The sequence below is a fragment of the Thalassophryne amazonica genome, chromosome 23 (genome assembly GCF_902500255.1).
Source record: "Thalassophryne amazonica chromosome 23, fThaAma1.1, whole genome shotgun sequence".
NCBI classification, from domain to species: Eukaryota; Metazoa; Chordata; class Actinopteri; order Batrachoidiformes; family Batrachoididae; genus Thalassophryne; species Thalassophryne amazonica.
The window spans coordinates 30,015,954-30,034,305 of NC_047125.1; the positions used below are offsets into that span (position 1 = coordinate 30,015,954).

At 43.4% G+C, this 18,352-nt stretch overlaps 1 protein-coding gene across 1 annotated transcript in view; it reads right to left on the bottom strand.

The window, feature by feature from the left end:
- Positions 1-4,920: 4,920 nt before the first annotated feature.
- nhsl2 (NHS-like 2) overlaps positions 4,921-18,352 on the bottom strand; it is a 108,119-nt gene continuing 94,687 nt past the window's right edge. Inside the window, exons 6-11 of the mRNA XM_034164974.1 lie at positions 11,768-11,959; positions 8,520-9,636; positions 7,089-8,262; positions 6,585-6,894; positions 6,342-6,477; positions 4,921-5,760 (exon numbers count right to left, since the gene is read on the bottom strand). Coding sequence (XP_034020865.1) covers positions 5,427-5,760; positions 6,342-6,477; positions 6,585-6,894; positions 7,089-8,262; positions 8,520-9,636; positions 11,768-11,959 — 3,263 coding nt within the window. The 3' untranslated portion in view covers positions 4,921-5,426. The remainder of the gene's footprint in view (positions 5,761-6,341; positions 6,478-6,584; positions 6,895-7,088; positions 8,263-8,519; positions 9,637-11,767; positions 11,960-18,352) is intronic.

Sequence of the window (18,352 nt, forward strand, 5' to 3'; positions counted from 1 at the left end):
AAAACTACAGAGGCGCTGAAACACATGTAATCAGTATGCAAGGCAAACAAAGTTTTACAGCTTTTATCTTTTTTCATTCACAAAATATTTAAAACAAACGTCACTTGACGAGTCATAAATGATGATAATTTATGCATTTTTAATTATTTTTTCTTTTCAGGATGATGGAATACCTGAATAACTGTTGTACAGAATAGAGATTTGTTTAACTAGTCATTTAATGTGGTTTCCCCATGTTGTATCCACAAGGGGGAGCTCTGACTCAATAGCACCGAGGGATAGGCAGCTGGGAGTTGAGAGATGAAAAGTCCACCTCTAGTCTTCCATATGGTCTATCCGAGTCGGGATAAAACCAGTTGGTTTTAGAGCCAAAACCTGCCCAAGCTCCAAAATTATTCGATCGTCCACACGGTGAGTCACAGCTGAGGGCTACAGGGCCAAGAGTCCAAATTCCTTGAAGCAAAAACACATTCAAGCCCTGCATGTCCTCGTGTTTGTGCACAGATCCTACCTTCCCTTCACCCACTCACTCATTCATCCACACTAATTCTGTTATAGGGGCACTCCAAAGGAAGGGAAAGTATAAAACATACCAAAGTAAAGCACAGGATCTGTTTTCTTAACAGTCGCTCGTTGACATTCATCCGGTGTTGCGTCGTTTGCTGAAATCAGATGCATAGACTCAAAGCAGGGGAGGATGGAGACGCGGAGACGGGGAAGAGAGGATGGATGAAAGGCAGAGCTGAAGCAGCAGCAGGGAAGAGGGGAAAAAGAAAACGATGGCGAAGCTGTGCCACATGGAAACGGTCGCATGAGCCTGAGGAGAATGAGAGAGAGACGATGATGTATGCACAGAGACAGACAGAATCAGTGCTCCGGCCGCAAGACAGAGGAGGAGGGCGACATAAAAACACCAAAATCGAAATGGATAAAACAAGCAGAGCCAATTCAACCTCACAATGTAACGCAGCGGGAACATTAGGGGATTAGCAACTGGTGTTTTTCCCACATGTTCTAGTGGAAAGCGCGGGACTGGAAGTTCGGTGACGTGGTGACTTCTTTTTGGGCCGGAAACCTCGTTAATAAATTCACATGAGTGACTAATCAAATCCACAACCAATGTTTTTCCACTAATATGTTAGCTAAAAACGTCATTATTAATTTACAGCATCAAAACAGAAGATTTTAGTTGTAACCATCTACGAGAAGCTGTCTTCTGCTTTTGTAACGTGTTTCGTTAGCGGCGAAGCATCGCGTGAATTTAGGCATCGTCATTAGAGACAGTGACACTGGGAACTGTGGGGTTAAATTATTTAGTAAAATTGCTAACTGGGTAGCAGCCCGTTGTTGCCTAACAAGCATATATTAGCGAGGTACGCCACTTGCTCACAAACAAGCTCAAGAGGCCCATTTTTAAATCAGCTACATGCTAACTAATCAAGGGAGTCCATTGTATTTTGGGGAACTTTCAACTAGTCCTAGGGTCCACTAGTGCTAGTATCAAGGACAGCATGTTGAAGTTGCATTTACAATTATGGTAGGCTATATGTTGTACTAAAGTAGATTAAGTCATGTTACAATAGTGTGACTATTAAAAACCTAATTAATTATTTATAGACAAAAGTACAATTAAAGGTGATTAATGGTGTATGTCAACAGAATCATGTTTTATTTTTTGTAAATGGAACAAAACTGGATCTGGTTTGTCTGCTATTTGAAATTATTACATTTATTTGTGAACTTTAAAATTAGTTTGGGGGTTGTAATATACACCATCAAATAATATAAAGACATTTGGACCATTGGATCTTAGGACCAGTGGACCCTCTCTGTATTTTCAGAAGGTACCACTTGTCAGAAGTTGTGGTAAGGTGAGGGTTAGGTTTAGCAGTTAGAGATAAGGATTTTCTAACTACCAGACCTTCTATCAATAAGGGTATTGCTTTAAACTAGCATGGAGAGCTATTGTAGTGATTGAGCTAGTTGATACAATAAGCTCGCTCACTAGAGAGTAAACCAACAATTATGTTAGGTCCATGTATTTGTCCTCTCTTGTATTCTCAAAGTGCAAGGGTTTAGTCTTTCATCGTACAGAATGTAGCATACATTTTGGGTGAGAGCTTTCCTCGTCATCTCACAGGTTAATAATATTAAAACTGCTTCAAATTAAGAACTAGGGCCAATTCATTAAAAAGGTATAATGGGTTCATACACTCAACAAAAATATAAACGCAACACTTTTGGTTTTGCTCCCATTTTGTATGAGATGAACTCAAAGATCTAAAACTTTTTCCACATACACAATATCACCATTTCCCTCAAATATTGTTCACAAACCAGTCTAAATCTGTGATAGTGAGCACTTCTCCTTTGTTAAGATAATCCATCCCACCTCACAGGTGTGCCATATCAAGATGCTGATTAGACACCATGATTAGTGCACAGGTGTGCCTTAGACTGCCCACAATAAAAGGCCACTCTGAAAGGTGCAGTTTTGTTTTATTGGGGGGGGGGGGGGGTCCACTCCTCTTCAATGGCTGTGCGAAGTTGCTGGATATTGGCAGGAACTGGTACATGCTGTCGTATACACCGGTTCAGAGCGTCCAAAACATGCTCAATGGGTGACATGCCCGGTGAGTATGCCGGCCATGCAAGAACTGGGACATTTTCAGCTTCCAAGAATTGTGTACAGATCCTTGCAACATGGGGCCGTGCATTATCCTGCTGCAACATGAGGTGATGTTCTTGGATGTATGGCACAACAATGGGCCTCAGGATCTCGTCACGGTATCTCTGTGCATTCAAAATGCCATCAATAAAATGCACCTGTGTTCTTCGTCCATAACAGATGCCTGCCCATACCATAACCCCACCGCCACCATGGGCCACTCGATCCACAACATTGACATCAGAAAACCGCTCACGCACACGACGCCACACACGCTGTCTGCCATCTGCCCTGGACAGTGTGAACCGGGATTCATCCGTGAAGAGAACACCTCTCCAGCGTGCCAGACGCCAGCGAATGTGAGCATTTGCCCACTCAAGTCGGTTACGACGATGAACTGGAGTCAGGTCGAGACCCCGATGAGGACGACGAGCATGCAGATGAGCTTCCCTGAGACGGTTTCTGACAGTTTGTGCAGAAATTCTTTGGTTATGCAAACCGATTGTTTCAGCAGCTGTCCGAGTGGCTGCTCTCAGACGATCTTGGAGGTGAACATGCTGGATGTGGAGGTCCTGAGCTGGTGTGGTTACACGTGGTCTGCGGTTGTGAGGCTGGTTGGATGTACTGCCAAATTCTCTGAAACGCCTTTGGAGACGGCTTATGGTAGAGAAATGAACATTCAATACATGAGAACAGCTCTGGTTGACATTCCTGCTGTCAGCATGTCAATTGCACGCTCCCTCAAATCTTGCGACATCTGTGGCATTGTGCTGTGTGATACAACTGCACCTTTCAGAGTGGCCTTTTATTGTGGGCAGTCTAAGGCATACCTGTGCACTAATCATGGTGTCTAATCAGCATCTTGATATGGCACACCTGTGAGGTGGGATGGATTATCTCAGCAAAGGAGAAATGCTCACTATTACAGATTTAGACTGGTTTGTGAACAATATTTGATGGAAATGGTGATATTGTGTATGTGGAAAAAGTTTTAGATCTTTGAGTTCATCTCATACAAAATGGGAGCAAAACCAAAAGTGTTGCGTTTATATTTTTGTTGAGTATATTTTCAATATATATTTTCCGTGTCAGTTGGGATAGCCGTCTTAATACTGGCAAAGAGCTGTGACTTTCTAAATGTTAAATCATGGCTCCGAGGTACACTGGTGGTTCTGGGATCCCCTTCGACTTGCAAGGTGAGGGGAAAGCGGTGCTGCTTGTGTTCTCGTTCTAAACCTAGCCCAAGAAGTGGAAGCATGAACATAGAGTGAGGACATGTGCACACAAACCCCAAACGTCGCTATCTTCTCTTGCTTTCTCCTGTTTCACTGCTCGCACTCTCGCCTACGCACACATAAAAAAAGAAGAACAAAAGAACACAAGAGCACACATGCACATTGCTAAGTCTCCTCTGGTCTGTTTGTAGTTTTTAACAGTCTTTCGATCCCATCACCAGAGACTAAAGTAAATAAAACCCTGTTCAAGAGAACCTGGCCTGCTTCATGCTCTCCCTACAGAAAAATCCACAGGCATCGTTTCGTCGGCACGCTCTCTTCGAACATGCGGAATGCTGTTTGGCTCCTTGATGTGTTTGTCTGTCGTGTCAGCGGTTCATTGTCCATGTTTCTTGCTGCTCTGCGCTAAACTTGTCTTTGTATCCGCAAACGATAGATATGATACATTTATCTTTGTACACAATACAAACAGTACAATCCCATTAAACGTGTATGGCCATCTAGCACGTGTGAAGAAACAAAACAGAAGCCAAAAGGGGCCAAAATGATTAATCAACACTCATCGAGTGATGACAAACAACAAAATGAAGCAACACAAAAGCTGCATTGTGTAAACGACTTTTGACAGTCACACAAAAAAGAAAAGTGCTTGCGTTGAAAAATGCTGTTTTTTTTGGCGGGGTGCCTCTGCAGAAGGCTTCGTCAAACTCCACATATGCGATCTTTGCACGTGCGACAAACTCACTGACGTGCTCATGCTTCATCTTTGGTGGCAAAAGGCCTCCCATCCCCACCCCCCGCGACTTGTCCTTGTAAATCCCGCTATTCGTCTCCATCTACTGAGGTCTACTGCTGGATGGACAACAGAGAGCAGAGAAAGCATTGATGCTCAGCGGTGTGGGTGTATTTACATACCAAGGCACCACACCATCTGTTCATGGAATTCAAAAGGCATCCAGTAATGTAGGGAATCCTTCTTGAGGGATTTCATGGACCAATAAGTGAATGACTTGAAGTCTCACACTCTCTGTAGTTATTCCATTCATTTCTACGGCTCCTCCTGTCGTATCTCGGCGGTTTGGAGTGCATCTTTATCAGGAACACTGGTAATTATCATCCAGGAATAAAGACATCCAAACTGTAATCCTGATATTCCCAGCATCTGCCCATCCATCCTTCTAGCCATCTCACCCCCTGACAAATTTCCTGCCACCTGCAGAGAAGCATCGTTGAGACATGAAGTTAAACGTCCGCCGCTCACTTCCACAGATTTCTTGCTTTATTGGAGGGACCAGTTTGTCAGGGATCAATACTGAAGCTCCAATCTCGAGAGTGAACATTCTGGGCATTCTAAAAAAAAAAATAAAAAAAAATCAATCAGTAGATGGAGCAGTTGAGCTGGACTTTTCTTCAGAAGGCCCCGTCTGTCCGCTGTAGGAGTCAGATTGCAGAATTGCTTGGATGTTTATTAACTTTATCAATAAATCATGGATTCCGCTAGCGTTCATTGATGATACATCCATTCATTGATCAACGGATTTTCCGTTAGTGGATGCCTCCTCGCCTCCCTCCACAGAGGTTGAATTAGGAAACTCGGTGACACGCCGCGCCAGAGGGTTTGTGCTTTTGAGGAGCTCCATGGCGGAGACCCTGGCTCCTCCGCTGGTAGACTTGTTGCCTTTCTTCTGAAGCAGAGCCATGAAATTCTCATTTCGAGAACTTGATCTCTGGCTGTTGCCCATGGTCAGATTTCGTTGTTCACCGCAGCTGGTACTGTGCTTGACTGGTGACACCAGGCTCTGGCGACTGCCGAAGGAGTCTGACGGCTCTTTACGACCTAGAACCTTCCGCTTGGACCTAGAAAGACAAGAACAGAGAACAATTATGACAAAAGATATGACCGGAGAAAGAACTGTTAGCAGGTGTTTCTGTTCATTATTTAAAGATTAGTACCCAAAACAGATGAGTCCCATGTTATCAAAGTAAAACTCTAAGGTGTGTAACTACAAAAGGGACTCTGTCCGTTCTTGTAAAAAATGAAACATTGACCTGTGTTTGCTTCCTGCTTTTTTCTCTACCTTTCATGCTGTTTTCAGATAAAACATGTTGCTTAGAGACTCAGTAAAAGCTTACTGTTGATCCCAGTAACCTACAGTACATGTAGCTGTTGCTAAGAAACCTTCTGATCCATCTCCCAAAACCGTCTCTCCAACACAAAGTATCACATGTTCTGTGTTCAAACAAGCTGGTTGGCCAGTTTGTTGTGGGCAGAGAGGGCATGGAGGCTATGCGGTTGTCCTGATCTTGTTTATGTACAAGATTGGTGAAAAGTTTTGGAAAGTTGGTTCTTGGGACTGGTCTGTGGTGACACTGACCCCTAAAGGCCTTTTATGGAAATGCATGTGCCACTACACATAAGCTCTGTGTGTTATACACACCTGTGTATAATGGTGAACAGATCTTCAGTTGTGTGTGTGGTCGGCGTACTCGCCAACAGGTCGTCGTCCATTTCCTCAGCAATGTGTAACGCTGTCGTCTCACTGGCTGCCGAGCTGGTCTCTTCCATTGTGTCATCTGGAATAAAAGAATGCGTTTAGCTTTAATGCAAAGGGTCAAACTTGACTTGCTACCCTGACCCTCTTCGTTTCCATGAACTAGGTATCCTCATGTCACAGACATACCTGTCCCAATCCCGGCGCCGCCCATCTTCCCTTCCAACTCTGTGAGGGACGAATCCTGGAGAGTCGACTGAAGAGACGATTCTTTAGAACTTTCCTCCTCTGTTTCTATGTGGTTTTCATCTCCTTCAGGCATATCAGGAACACTTGGAGTATTGGGCAGGTCTTCTGGTGGAAATACTCCTACAGGAGACCGCAGGCCCACGGGGCTGTCAGCTTGCAGTGTCTGGCGGTCTGTGCTGCCATTTGATGACGAGTGGACAGATGTGGGAAGTAGCAGGACATTTGGCTTTTTAGGAACCGGGGGTGGGACCTGGAAAGTAAAGTGTTTACATTGTACTTCACTGTTAATGTTAATGCGTGTGGACATGAACACTAACATAGAGGACTCCATCCAACAGTCTATCTTTGTGTACTGACTCAATCTTCAGGAAGTTGCACTGCCAAAAGTAAACAGGAACCCTTAAGATCTACCATAAACCATTTTCAAAGAGATGTCAACCTCACCTTGGGTTTCTTTTTGTCAGAGAGCTCTGACAAACAGGATATTGTCATCCTTGAGGGTAGTGTCTTGCTCTTGTCTGGGAGCTCTGGGGCTTCTTCATTACTGCAAGGGGAGGGAAGAGACCCTCCTTCCTCCGGCCCAAGCTGAAATACTTGGTCTGGGTAAAATTCTGGCTCTGTTGCTGGATCTTCCAAGAGAGGTTGGGGATCTGGAAGGGGTGGGAGGTCGAAGAGGGACTGGGAGTGCGAAAGGAAGGAGTGATCGTAGACAGCTTGTCGAGTGCTTATGGAAATTGAATCAGGTAATACTGAAGGAGTTATGGTAGGCTGTGGTGGAGGTTTTTTAGGTTTGGGTTTTTTCATGACTTTGTAGATGTTGCCAAGGGGCATGGGCCGATCCACGGGTGAAGCAGGAGGAGAATCAATGGAGATTGGGGACGTCGAAGAGGGGGAATTTGACTTGAGAAGCAGGTTTAAGGGTCGCTTGGGTAAAGGCGGCTTGATAGCAACGGGTGGTTTTGGTCTTGGTGCAGTTGGGGGTGGGCTGACATCTTCGCCTAGGTCTCGACCATGCTGCTCTTCTTCTATTGTGTCGGATGCCCCATCAGGACAGTCTTCCAGGTCACCGCGGGAGACTGCACGGAGACGAACAGTCTTTAACTCATTCTGGGTAACCATAGGCAATGCCTGTGAAGAGTTGGGGCTGATTTTCCCAGGTTTTGCAGCTGTCGACGTGTCGGAATGCCGCCTGCTTGCTTTCTGTTTTGGTTTGATTGATGACAGCTCCAGATGTGCATTCCCAGGCATCTCAAAGGACAGTCTTGACCTCGCTGCTGGGTCTTTAGGTGATGGTAATGATGATTTCCTTTCTGGTATCTTTGGGCGCATCTTGCATCCAGACGTCACTGTTTTTCCCACTGTTCCTGGACCCGATATGTGACTGAGTGGAACGGTCGGCGTGGGAGTCTCTGACTGGCTGGAATAACCACTCGATGGGGACATAAATCCTGGTGGTTTAAAGGGAGAGGAGGCCTTGATGTCCGTTTCCACTGAAAGCTGTGAGGGCGAGGTGGCTCTGGAGGTGGAGGGAGAGTCAAGCAGTGATTCTGAGCTGCCTCTGACTTTCATACATTCAATCACCGTTGTTCCAGTGGCAGTGCTCGAACCTGACAGAGATCTGGAGGCAGACCAGAGTGCAGAAGCTTTGAATATAACACTTTACAGTGATGCAACCAAGCATGTGAAATTCTCATCAATAATATCTGGGGGGATGTTCAGACATAAAATATACAAAAGGCTAATTCTCTTTGATGCATAATACTTGAATCGTTGTTACTGGAGCCACTGAAAAAGCCTTTTAACAGAGAACTACACAGATAATTCTGTAAATGAGCACCTAATAGGCAAGATCTGATTTTTTTATTTTTTTTTTACCTGTAGGGGTCATTCTTCCAGTCTCCCAGCTGCCAGTGAGTAGAGAAGTTCAGCTCTGTCTCGCCCTCTCTGTCCGGTGCCTGGATTTCCAGGCTTGGGGGCCCGTCACTGTTCCCATGGCCCAGCTCTCCCTCACTAACACCATGTTTAGAGGAACAGGATGAAGTGGGCAGAAGAAAATCAGGCTGGAAGTCTGGAAAGTGGTCTCTAGGTATGTGCAGACTCTTTGGCCGACCGTCCCGGTAAAGACCGCCATCGCGGTGGATTCGTCCTTCGGCTTCTCCAAGGTTCTTCATGAGAGAAACACTCCGCACGGGTGGTGGTGGTTTGCGCCTGGATTTCTTCAGCGAGATGGATCGGGAACGCAGCCGCAATCGGCCATCAACGCTGTAGTCTGACGCTGTGACGGATATTGTGTCAGCGGTACTGGTGCTGTCTTCAGAGCTCCCGCTAGGGTAGAGGAAAGCGTAATTCTCACCTAAACCCATGAAGCTGTAGTGCTGTTGGTGATCTGTAATTCCCATAACATTCCCATTCCCGGTTGAGGCAGCGTTATTCCCAGCTGGCTGATCCGCAGAGTTTTTATCTGGAAGGCAAACGGAATCAGAATCCGTCGGCGTTGAGAGGGATCGCTCCCGGAACCTAAAGGCATTCGCCGCTGCTATAGAACGTGCCGACCTCTCCCGCCCTCTCCCTCCCTCCCCACCGCCCCCACCTCCCCTCCCTGCATCTGCTGCAGCTCCTTCGGTTTCAGTCCGCTTTCCCATCATCACTGCTGCGAGTGAAACCCCTGCCATGTTAGTCCCTCCTCTCCCCAAAGGCTCAGATGTGGCTATGAAGGAACTGGAGTGTGAGCTCACTGACTGTCCCGTGTTCACCAGCACAACCCCGTCAGCTGTCCCTCCTCTCGTGTTGACCACGATGCTGTGCTGTTTAGGTGGAACTGCTGGGCCTTTGTTTGTGCTGTAACTGTACGCCTCACCCCACGCTCCGGGAGAAAAAGTAGAGCCCTTCGGTCCGTTCCAGGAACTGGAAGGCGTGCTGGAGCACAGCAGCCCAGAGTGGTCCATGGTTCCTTGGTGGATTTGGTCCGAAACACGCTGCTCTGAGGGATTATCTGTGAAAGAGGAGTCAAAGAATCAGAATCTAACCAAAAAAAATTCACGGAATGTTTGCTGAGGCATAGATATGGAATAATTTTATACAAAGGCTACAATGCATAAGAATCCATTTTTTTTAAATACAAGATGCTCTGCTTTTACTTGCCTGTATGCAGTACTTCAATTAATGCATTTCTTTTAAATTAATCTCACTCAGATTACTGCTAATACAAGGGACAAAAACGATTAACCCAGCTCTAATCTCTGTAATGTGTTTGCAGAATTTAATCTTTGATTAATGAACAGTAAAAGTGATGTAACTGCCATGTTTTTCTGCCATGGAGACACCATTAATATGGGATTAAACCACACAGGGGGTATTACATCCAACCCACTCTACAAAAATGCACAAGACAAACAACAGGATAAAGGTATAAACATATGATCTTCTCATAAATATATAGCAAGAAAGTGTAGGGGAGATACCTTAGTCTCAGACTGGTGCACATTGTGTTGATCATGGCAACTTTTACTTATCCCAGATAAATTTACTATGATGTAATTAATGGTTGTTGGCAGAAGTGCATGAGGTCAGTAGTGACCCGGAATATCTATGCTTCATATAGACACATCATTTGTGTCCGAAAGACAGAACATTAGATTAGATAGAACTTTATTGATCCCTTGGAAAGACTCCCTCAGGGAAATTGAGGTTCCAGCAGCATTGTATAGCAGCACACAGGGTAAGAAGCACACATAGTATCAAAAGGGTAAGTGGAAAAGAAAAACAGATTGCAAATATAAATACCAGACATACTGATCAATACTGATTTACTAGCTACAGTAGTGTTCAGAATAATAGTAGTGCTATGTGACTAAAAAGATTAATCCAGGTTCTGAGTATATTTCTTATTGTTACATGGGAAACAAGGTACCAGTTGATTCAGTAGATTCTCACAAATCCAACAAGACCAAGCATTCATGATATGCACACTCTTAAGGGACGTTCAAGACATTGTTCAGAAGAACAGTGTAGTTTGACTAAAAAGTTCATTGGAGAGAGGAAAACTTATACGCAGGTGCAAAAAATTATAGGCTGTTCATCTACAATGATCTCCAATGCTTTAAAATGGACAAAAAACCAGAGACGTGTGGAAGAAAATGGAAAACAACCATCAAAATGGATAGAGGAATAACCAGAATGGCAAAGGCTCACCCATTGATCAGCTCCAGGATGATCGTCTGGAGTTACCTGTAAGTGCTGTGACAGTTAGAAGACGCCTGTGTGAAGCTAATTTATTTGCAAGAATCCCCCGCAAAGTCCCTCTGTTAAATAAAAGACATGTGCAGAAGCGGTTACAATTTGCCAAAGAACACATCAACTGCCCTAAAGAGAAATGGAGGAATATTTTGTGGACTGATGAGAGTAAAACTGTTCGTTTTGGGTCCAAGGGCCACAGACAGTTTGTGAGACGACCCCCAAACTCTAAATTCAAGCCACAGTTCACAGTGAAGACAGTGAAGCATGGTGGTGCAAGCCAACGAAATCAATGCCTCGCAGATGTGAAGAAATCATGAAAAACGGTGGATATACAACTAAATACTAGTTTAGTGATTCACAGGATTGCTAAAAAAGCAGTTTGAACATAACAGTTTTGAGTTTGTAGCGTCAACAGCAGATGCTACTATTATTGTGAACACCCACTTTTCTACTTTCTTTTACTAATAGCCCGATTTCATAGCCTTAAGAGTGTGCATATCATGAATGCTTGGCCTTGTTGGATTTGTGAGAATCTACTGGTATCTTGTTTCCCATGTAACAATAAGAAATATACTCAAAACCTGAATTAATCTTTTTAGTCACATAGCACTACTATTATTCTGAACACTACTGTACTATTGTTCCATTCATTCCCGACCACTGTCTTCCTGTCTTCGATTTTGGCTTCACTGGGTTTATTGGCTTCATTGGGTTGTTTATGCACCTATTACTTCTTACAGAAGTATTTTCTTTGATTGTTGTTTATGCACCAATGACACCAGATCAAATTCCTTGTACGTGAGAACTTACTTGGCAATAAATTCGATTCTGATTCTGATTTAAACCCTAAAGTGACGAGTGTTTTTTGGCATGATGTCTTCAAGCACCTGCCGGTAAGGTTGTTTCGAGGTCAGAGTGCGTCTTCCTCAGCGGGAGGTTCTGGTGGGGGGTGTCGGTGACCAGCTCTAGGGAGCGAGGCTGGTGGGGGAAGGGGTCCCCGAGAGAGGGGGATGGGGATGGAGAGTGCTGCAGGAGGTCAACACCATGAAATTTCCCCCCTCCTCCTCCCCCTGCTTCACCTGGGGGACAAAGAGCGAGGGGTTAGAAAGGGAGCAAAAACTTTACATAACACATAAAATTCAGGAAAATACAAACCCCATCAAGTTAATGCACTCTAGCCTCAATCATCATCATTTGGAACAAAAATAAAACATTTTCCAGACTACAATCAAATATTTTTTATATAACGGCTGAGTGGATCCTTGTCATTTGATTGGTGGGTTGTATGTCATGTGATATGGATTATTTATACCATTTGTTGTTGTGTTTCATTGACCGTGCAATATTTCTTTTTTAGCATGCAATTTTGGTGCTATATAAAATGTCCTATTGTATGCCTGACCACTGCGCGCATCTTTTTTCTTTCTTTTTTTTTTGGAAGTACACAAAGTCAATGCAGGGCATCACAGACTACATCACTGCAATCTTAGAGTCCAATTTAAAGTTCGTATTGGACTGTTAAGCACCAGTGGGACACCAAAATGTAAGTCCCCTTTCTGTTGTTTATAAATTAATAAAATATCAAATGACAAGGATCTATTTTAGCCGTTATATAAAACAAATAATTAATGTTTTTTCATTCTTTCAATGAAAGGAACATTTAATTTATAATATTTAATTTCACCTCATGAAATATTTGTACCACTGAACTCATAAACATTCATTATTTGTATACTATTAAAATCACTATGACCTGTGCATTTACGTGAAGAGGGGGAAAAAAAAAAAACACAAGTTGATGTTGATGTTGCTTTTCCCACTGGACTGTACAGCGTACAGGTTGCTCTAAACTCCATTAGTCGTTATTAATGATGGTCGGCTGTGCATGTCACACCTTTGATCTCTTTGTTATTTAAATGTCCTGAATCCAGAGTAAGTTGCTGCAGACAAACCTGCTGTTCTGTTGCACTTTCTGTCTGTTGTGTCTTATCAGGACTGAAAGTAATTCAACCAGACACTGTGTCAGCAGGTACCGACTTGATTACAGCAGAGTCCGTTATTCATCCTGTTTAAAATGAGTCGTGTTTTGTGGCGGCAGAGTCTAGTGGTGAAACAAAATGAGACAGTTGAGCTCTCCTATCTTCAGTGACTGAACAGACAAGCCGTTTGCAAACAAGATCAATAAAACCAAACAGTGGAATCGATGAAAAAGCGTACGCCTCTTATGCAACAAACCGTGTTCAAGAGACAATACTTGATTTATTGTACACCAACTGAAAGGTAAGGACCCAAAATACAGATCTGCTTTTTGTTTCTTTGTGAATTAAGCATTGTGCCATCACAGCTGCTTGTTTTGCAGATGACTCACCAATATGACAGGAGCCAAAGTCATAAGTGAGCTGTGGATTTTAACTTGTGGAAAGTACACACTCATCGTCTAACTCCCTATGTGAAATCTAAGCCTTTTGTTTTTTGAAGGGTCTCCAGCTGCTGAAGACTCCACACTGCTCAGATTCTTGTAGTTTCTAGTTAAATCCCTGTTGCCTCTATATGTATAAATTACATATCCATATAACACAGAATTCCAAATGTTTCAGCTCACGGTGAGACCAAAGAGCAAGCTAATAGCCTAAAATGACAATACTTGTCATTCTCTGCATAAAACATTACCAACATTCCCATTTTTCTGATGATTTTCAGATATCTCACACACACACACGTTATAACTATTATTCTAATAATAGTTTTATGCTTTTTCGTTTGTATAATCGCAGAACTAACAACATTTGGAACTGGGTGTCACACCTGAATGAGCTAATCAGCTTGTGGCAGAACAGGGAGAGACAGGAAATGTGTAGGTTAGTGGTACGTGTGGGCCAGGTGTCTGAGAACCACTGTTTTCGGTTAATTAAATAAACTGTTTGTAGCCATCCTGCTCTTGTGTGCACGAGATACCATCAGATCTCAGAAGTGAAGGAGAGTAGATTCTGATTCGTTTTGAACACAATTTCAAGCATGTTAGAAATCCTGCTGTGCGGCTTCATCTCGCCAGTACACACAAGATCCTAATGCAGGTTCACCATATACGGTAGGCATTTCTGTGCGATCTTGCCATAACGCCGATTTCTATCATCTCATCGTGTACTGGAAAAACCTTTCATCTGCCTGTTTTCTATTTGCTGTGCTGCAGCCATTTATCATGCATCTGTTCTTCTGAAGCATGTGTTTGTTTAGCTCATTCACTGAGCACCATTCAGGAGCTGTTCACCGCTGTGCATGAATAAGTGAGTGTCTGGGCCGAATTTTCTCCCACCGCCCGCCAGAGACAAAACGGCCATCGAGCTAAACACAAGTTCCCGCTGGATTGTCATGAATTCACCCACGTCCTGCTGTGCTGTCTGTCTATTTAACTCAAGTTTTATCTAGTCAATTTGACATTTGGAGTCTACAATGCGGTGCGGCATACAAACGCTCACATTTACTGCCATCTGCTTTCCTGAATGTCTGACCGAACTGTCATTCATGGCGTTGGTGTTGCACCTACAGCCATAACAGACATTATTTCAGGTCTGAGCTGGAGACAAGACAATGATTCATTCATCATAATGTCTCTTCATACATGTCTTCCTCAGCTGCCTTCAGGGCCCTGTTAGATATTTTTAACGGGCCGACTTTTCGTCTGTACCTGTCGATATGTGGCATGACACGGTGTCTCTTCAGGCAGTTCCCCTCTCTCTGCCACTGACCAGACCTCACCTTGCCTATCCCGGGACACTGCTAATGATTTCACCACCAGTTCTTAAAATTTTTGCTTTCAGTTACCCTCTGTGGGTCTGCAAAGTCCAGGCTGGTCCACTCTTTGATGTTGCATTTCCTTTATTTCTTGTGTCTTCCTTATTTTTGCCCCTCACTGTGACCTGTACGATTTGATCTTCGAATGCCGTTCGTATCATTTACAGACACGTTGTGTGGCTAAAGAGGCAATACATCATTTTGCCACATTGGTTAATCATTAAACTATCATAGTGCTAGTCCAGACATACGCTAACATACAAAACAACAACAGTCCGACCCTTGCAAGGCAGATGCAAGTAGCCACAAACCTAACTAGAAGCACTCGGCCATAGGGTCACTGAGATCACATGGAATACCCTTTGGCAAAGAGACTTATTACATGTCGTTTCACGCATCTACCGTCATGTTTCAGATTCAGTGGTTAACCCTCTGGGGTCTGAGGGCATTTTTTGAACAGTTCACTCGCCTGGCATAAATGTTTTATTATTGCTGTTAACAGCTCTCCCTGCAACCCACAATCAAGTTTTATGTCTCTTTTTTTTTCAGGACAACCTGTACTTTCAAAAATATATATGCTATAGTTGTGTTTTATAAGTGTAATAAAGGTTTACAATCAGAAATAAGAAAGGTAAAAGTAAAGCGGAAAATAATTTTCCACACACATTTATTCAAAACACACATCAAACTATAATAGACTAGTAACGCATCACTCCTAAAAACAATCTTTGGTGTGTCACGTAAGGTGAATCTGCCCTACGATTGGATTTTGGAAAACCATGTGACAGTGAACCAATTCCGATTGAACACTCACATTACTCATGTCATCACACAGCTTCTATGAGGAGTACAAAGATGGTGGATGGTGGCTCGAAAGTCCGCGGAGTTAACTTTTCAACAAAAAAAAAAAAAGTAAGTTTCTATCTCATATCATTAAAAACTTATTTATAATTTAGTAAAGCTTGGTCTCAGCTGTTGTATACAACGGCGTCGGCCCCAGATGGTTAAACCCTTAGATCTTCAGCAAATTTATTTATAAAGAGAAACTGCACAAACTACACAAGTTTTTTTTTTTTATTTCCTAATAACGAGTTTATTCAATGAGGAGAAACAAATGCTAAATTATTGTTGTGTCGTAACTTAATTTTTGTTCAGCCTTTGTGACCCGTCTTCATGAAGTTAGATGCAAAAATGTTGAAATTGGCCCTATCCTGCAACGATAAAGAATCCTTAAAAAAATAGTGGATCCGGATTGTGTTCCAGATCATTACCAAAATTTAATGACTTCCAAGTTAGGCCAAGATACACCCCTGGTAAAAATTTCATTGAAATCTGTTGAGGATTTTTTGAGTAATCCTGCTAACCATCCAACCAACCAACAAACGGACGCGACCGAAAACATAACCTCCTTGGCGGAGGTAATAACCAGGTGTGCACATAACTGGTGCACGTTTGTGCTACAAATAAATGACGTGTAGCAGAAAACATGGCAGAAATGCTTCTTAGGATGAAAGTGAGTATGACAGGTTGGAGGGAAAAACGCGTCCCTCTGTGGTTTCTGCTTCGCATCATTTATTTTTAGCACACCTGAGCACCATTTATGTGCACGCCTGCTGATTACTACTATTCAGCCTGACAGCAGAGGGTAGAAAAGAATGAGTATAATGACTTGATTGTAAGAGCGCCGTCCTGAGGGCATTAAACCAAACTCTGTGGAGTGAATGTGGCCAGACTGACTAATAATTTTGATTTCTGAATCATATATTTTCTCCCATAGTGAACACTTCTTTTAGCTTGATTCCAGTAATATTAGAGAAAATTCTACTTGCTGTTCAGACTATTTTTGTCCTTCACAGAGAGCCAATTGAATAAGAATATACAAGAAAATGTGAAAAGACTTTCAGTTAAAGTTACATAATTATATTTAATGGTGTACAACACATGCATATTTTACTAAACATGCTAACACATGTTCCTAAAATCGATTCAAAGCCTCCAAATTATCCAATGAAAGACAAATCCACACAGAGCGACAAACACAATAATAGATTTGATTTGACGCGCTGCACACCTGCCAGCCTGCCTCCTCAAACGCCGACACCACTTCATTCATTCATGAAAATTGCCACAGGAGGATGCAGCGGGACGGAAAGAGGAAAAGGAAGCAAAGTGGAAGGAGGCCGCTCTGTTCCCTCATTATCCTTCATTCATCAGTCTTTCTTTCCTCCATCTGTCTTCCCTTCTTTTCTTTCCCTTCATCTCTACCTCCTCCTCGCTCACGTTCACCCTTGCGGCTCTTTGCCGCCACCCCCCCTTTCTTTTTAAAAAAAGAAGGTGAGGAGAGGTGGGTTGTCATGGCAACAGCAAGCTAGATCCAAGCTACCTGTTTGAGAGAGAGATGGAGTGAATGAGAGGCAGAGGGATGAGGGAATGGGTGCCACGGTAACCAGCTGGGTGAGACATGAGTTTAAGTGCTCCCCTCTCTCTCTCTCTCTCTCTCACTTTCTTGTTACTCCCTCTTTCTGTCGCTCCTCCTCTATTTCTTAATGCCGGAGGCGTGCATCATTACACCTGACCTTCTTCTCCTGAATACAGAGATGGAGACAGAGAAGACAGAGGTAATGGACTCACAGACTGTGATGACAGAGTGAGCAAAAACTCAAAAAGATGTAGAGAAAAAAACAAAAGAGAGATGAAAAGTGAGCCAGCAGAGATTTAACTATAGATGGATAATGTGTGAGAAACAGGGGGAGGCGCCGAGTGACGAAGCAGTTGCTATGCCAAAAACCAGGAGGACCACACAGTCACATGCACACACATTCTTTGTCTTTCTATCTTTGTGAGGACTCTCACGGGCACAAAGCATTCACAGGCCGCTGACCATAACCACTGCAACCTCAACCCCAACCTGATCCTGAACCCTTAAACCCAAACCCTCAAGGAAGCCTTTGGAGGCCTTTAGAAGAACAAGCCAGGACTAGCCAAAATGACCAAACGTCCGAAACAGCCACTCTGTCCTCACAAGGACAGATAAACAAGTGTGCAGACATACACACACACACACACACACACATGGACACAAAGTAAAGGAGGTTTGAAGAGTGGAAACGGGAGTGACAGTACGACGTGCAGGATGACCGCTGCATACCGAAGGCTCCAACAGCATGTGCACACAGGTGTGCATCCAACACGCACACACGCGCACGCACACACACATATATATATATGAAACATGCACACAGACACACACACTGCAGACAGAGTGAACATGCACATACATGTGCGCACAGACACTCACAGAACATGACTTTATGTGCACATATGCAGAACACACACACACACACTCACATAAAACACACATGCCCATACAGAACACGCACACAAATACACACTGCTGGAACATGCACACACACAGACGCCCAGCTGACTGCCAGATGTGGCAAAACTGAGATTCAAATTTTCTTTCTTTAAATGTTAATTAGCCAAGTCTCCTTGAAACAAGTCTAGTAAACTACTGTGAGTGACACAAAATTAAATTAGATCTTCACAGTTTTACATAATGCTTGAGTAGCACTCAAAATGATTGACATTTTTCATAAATTCTTTCTTACAGGTCTCCAACCTCACAGTAGATTTATTTTGTTAAATGATCAATTCTGCCATTTTACTTTGACTTTTGT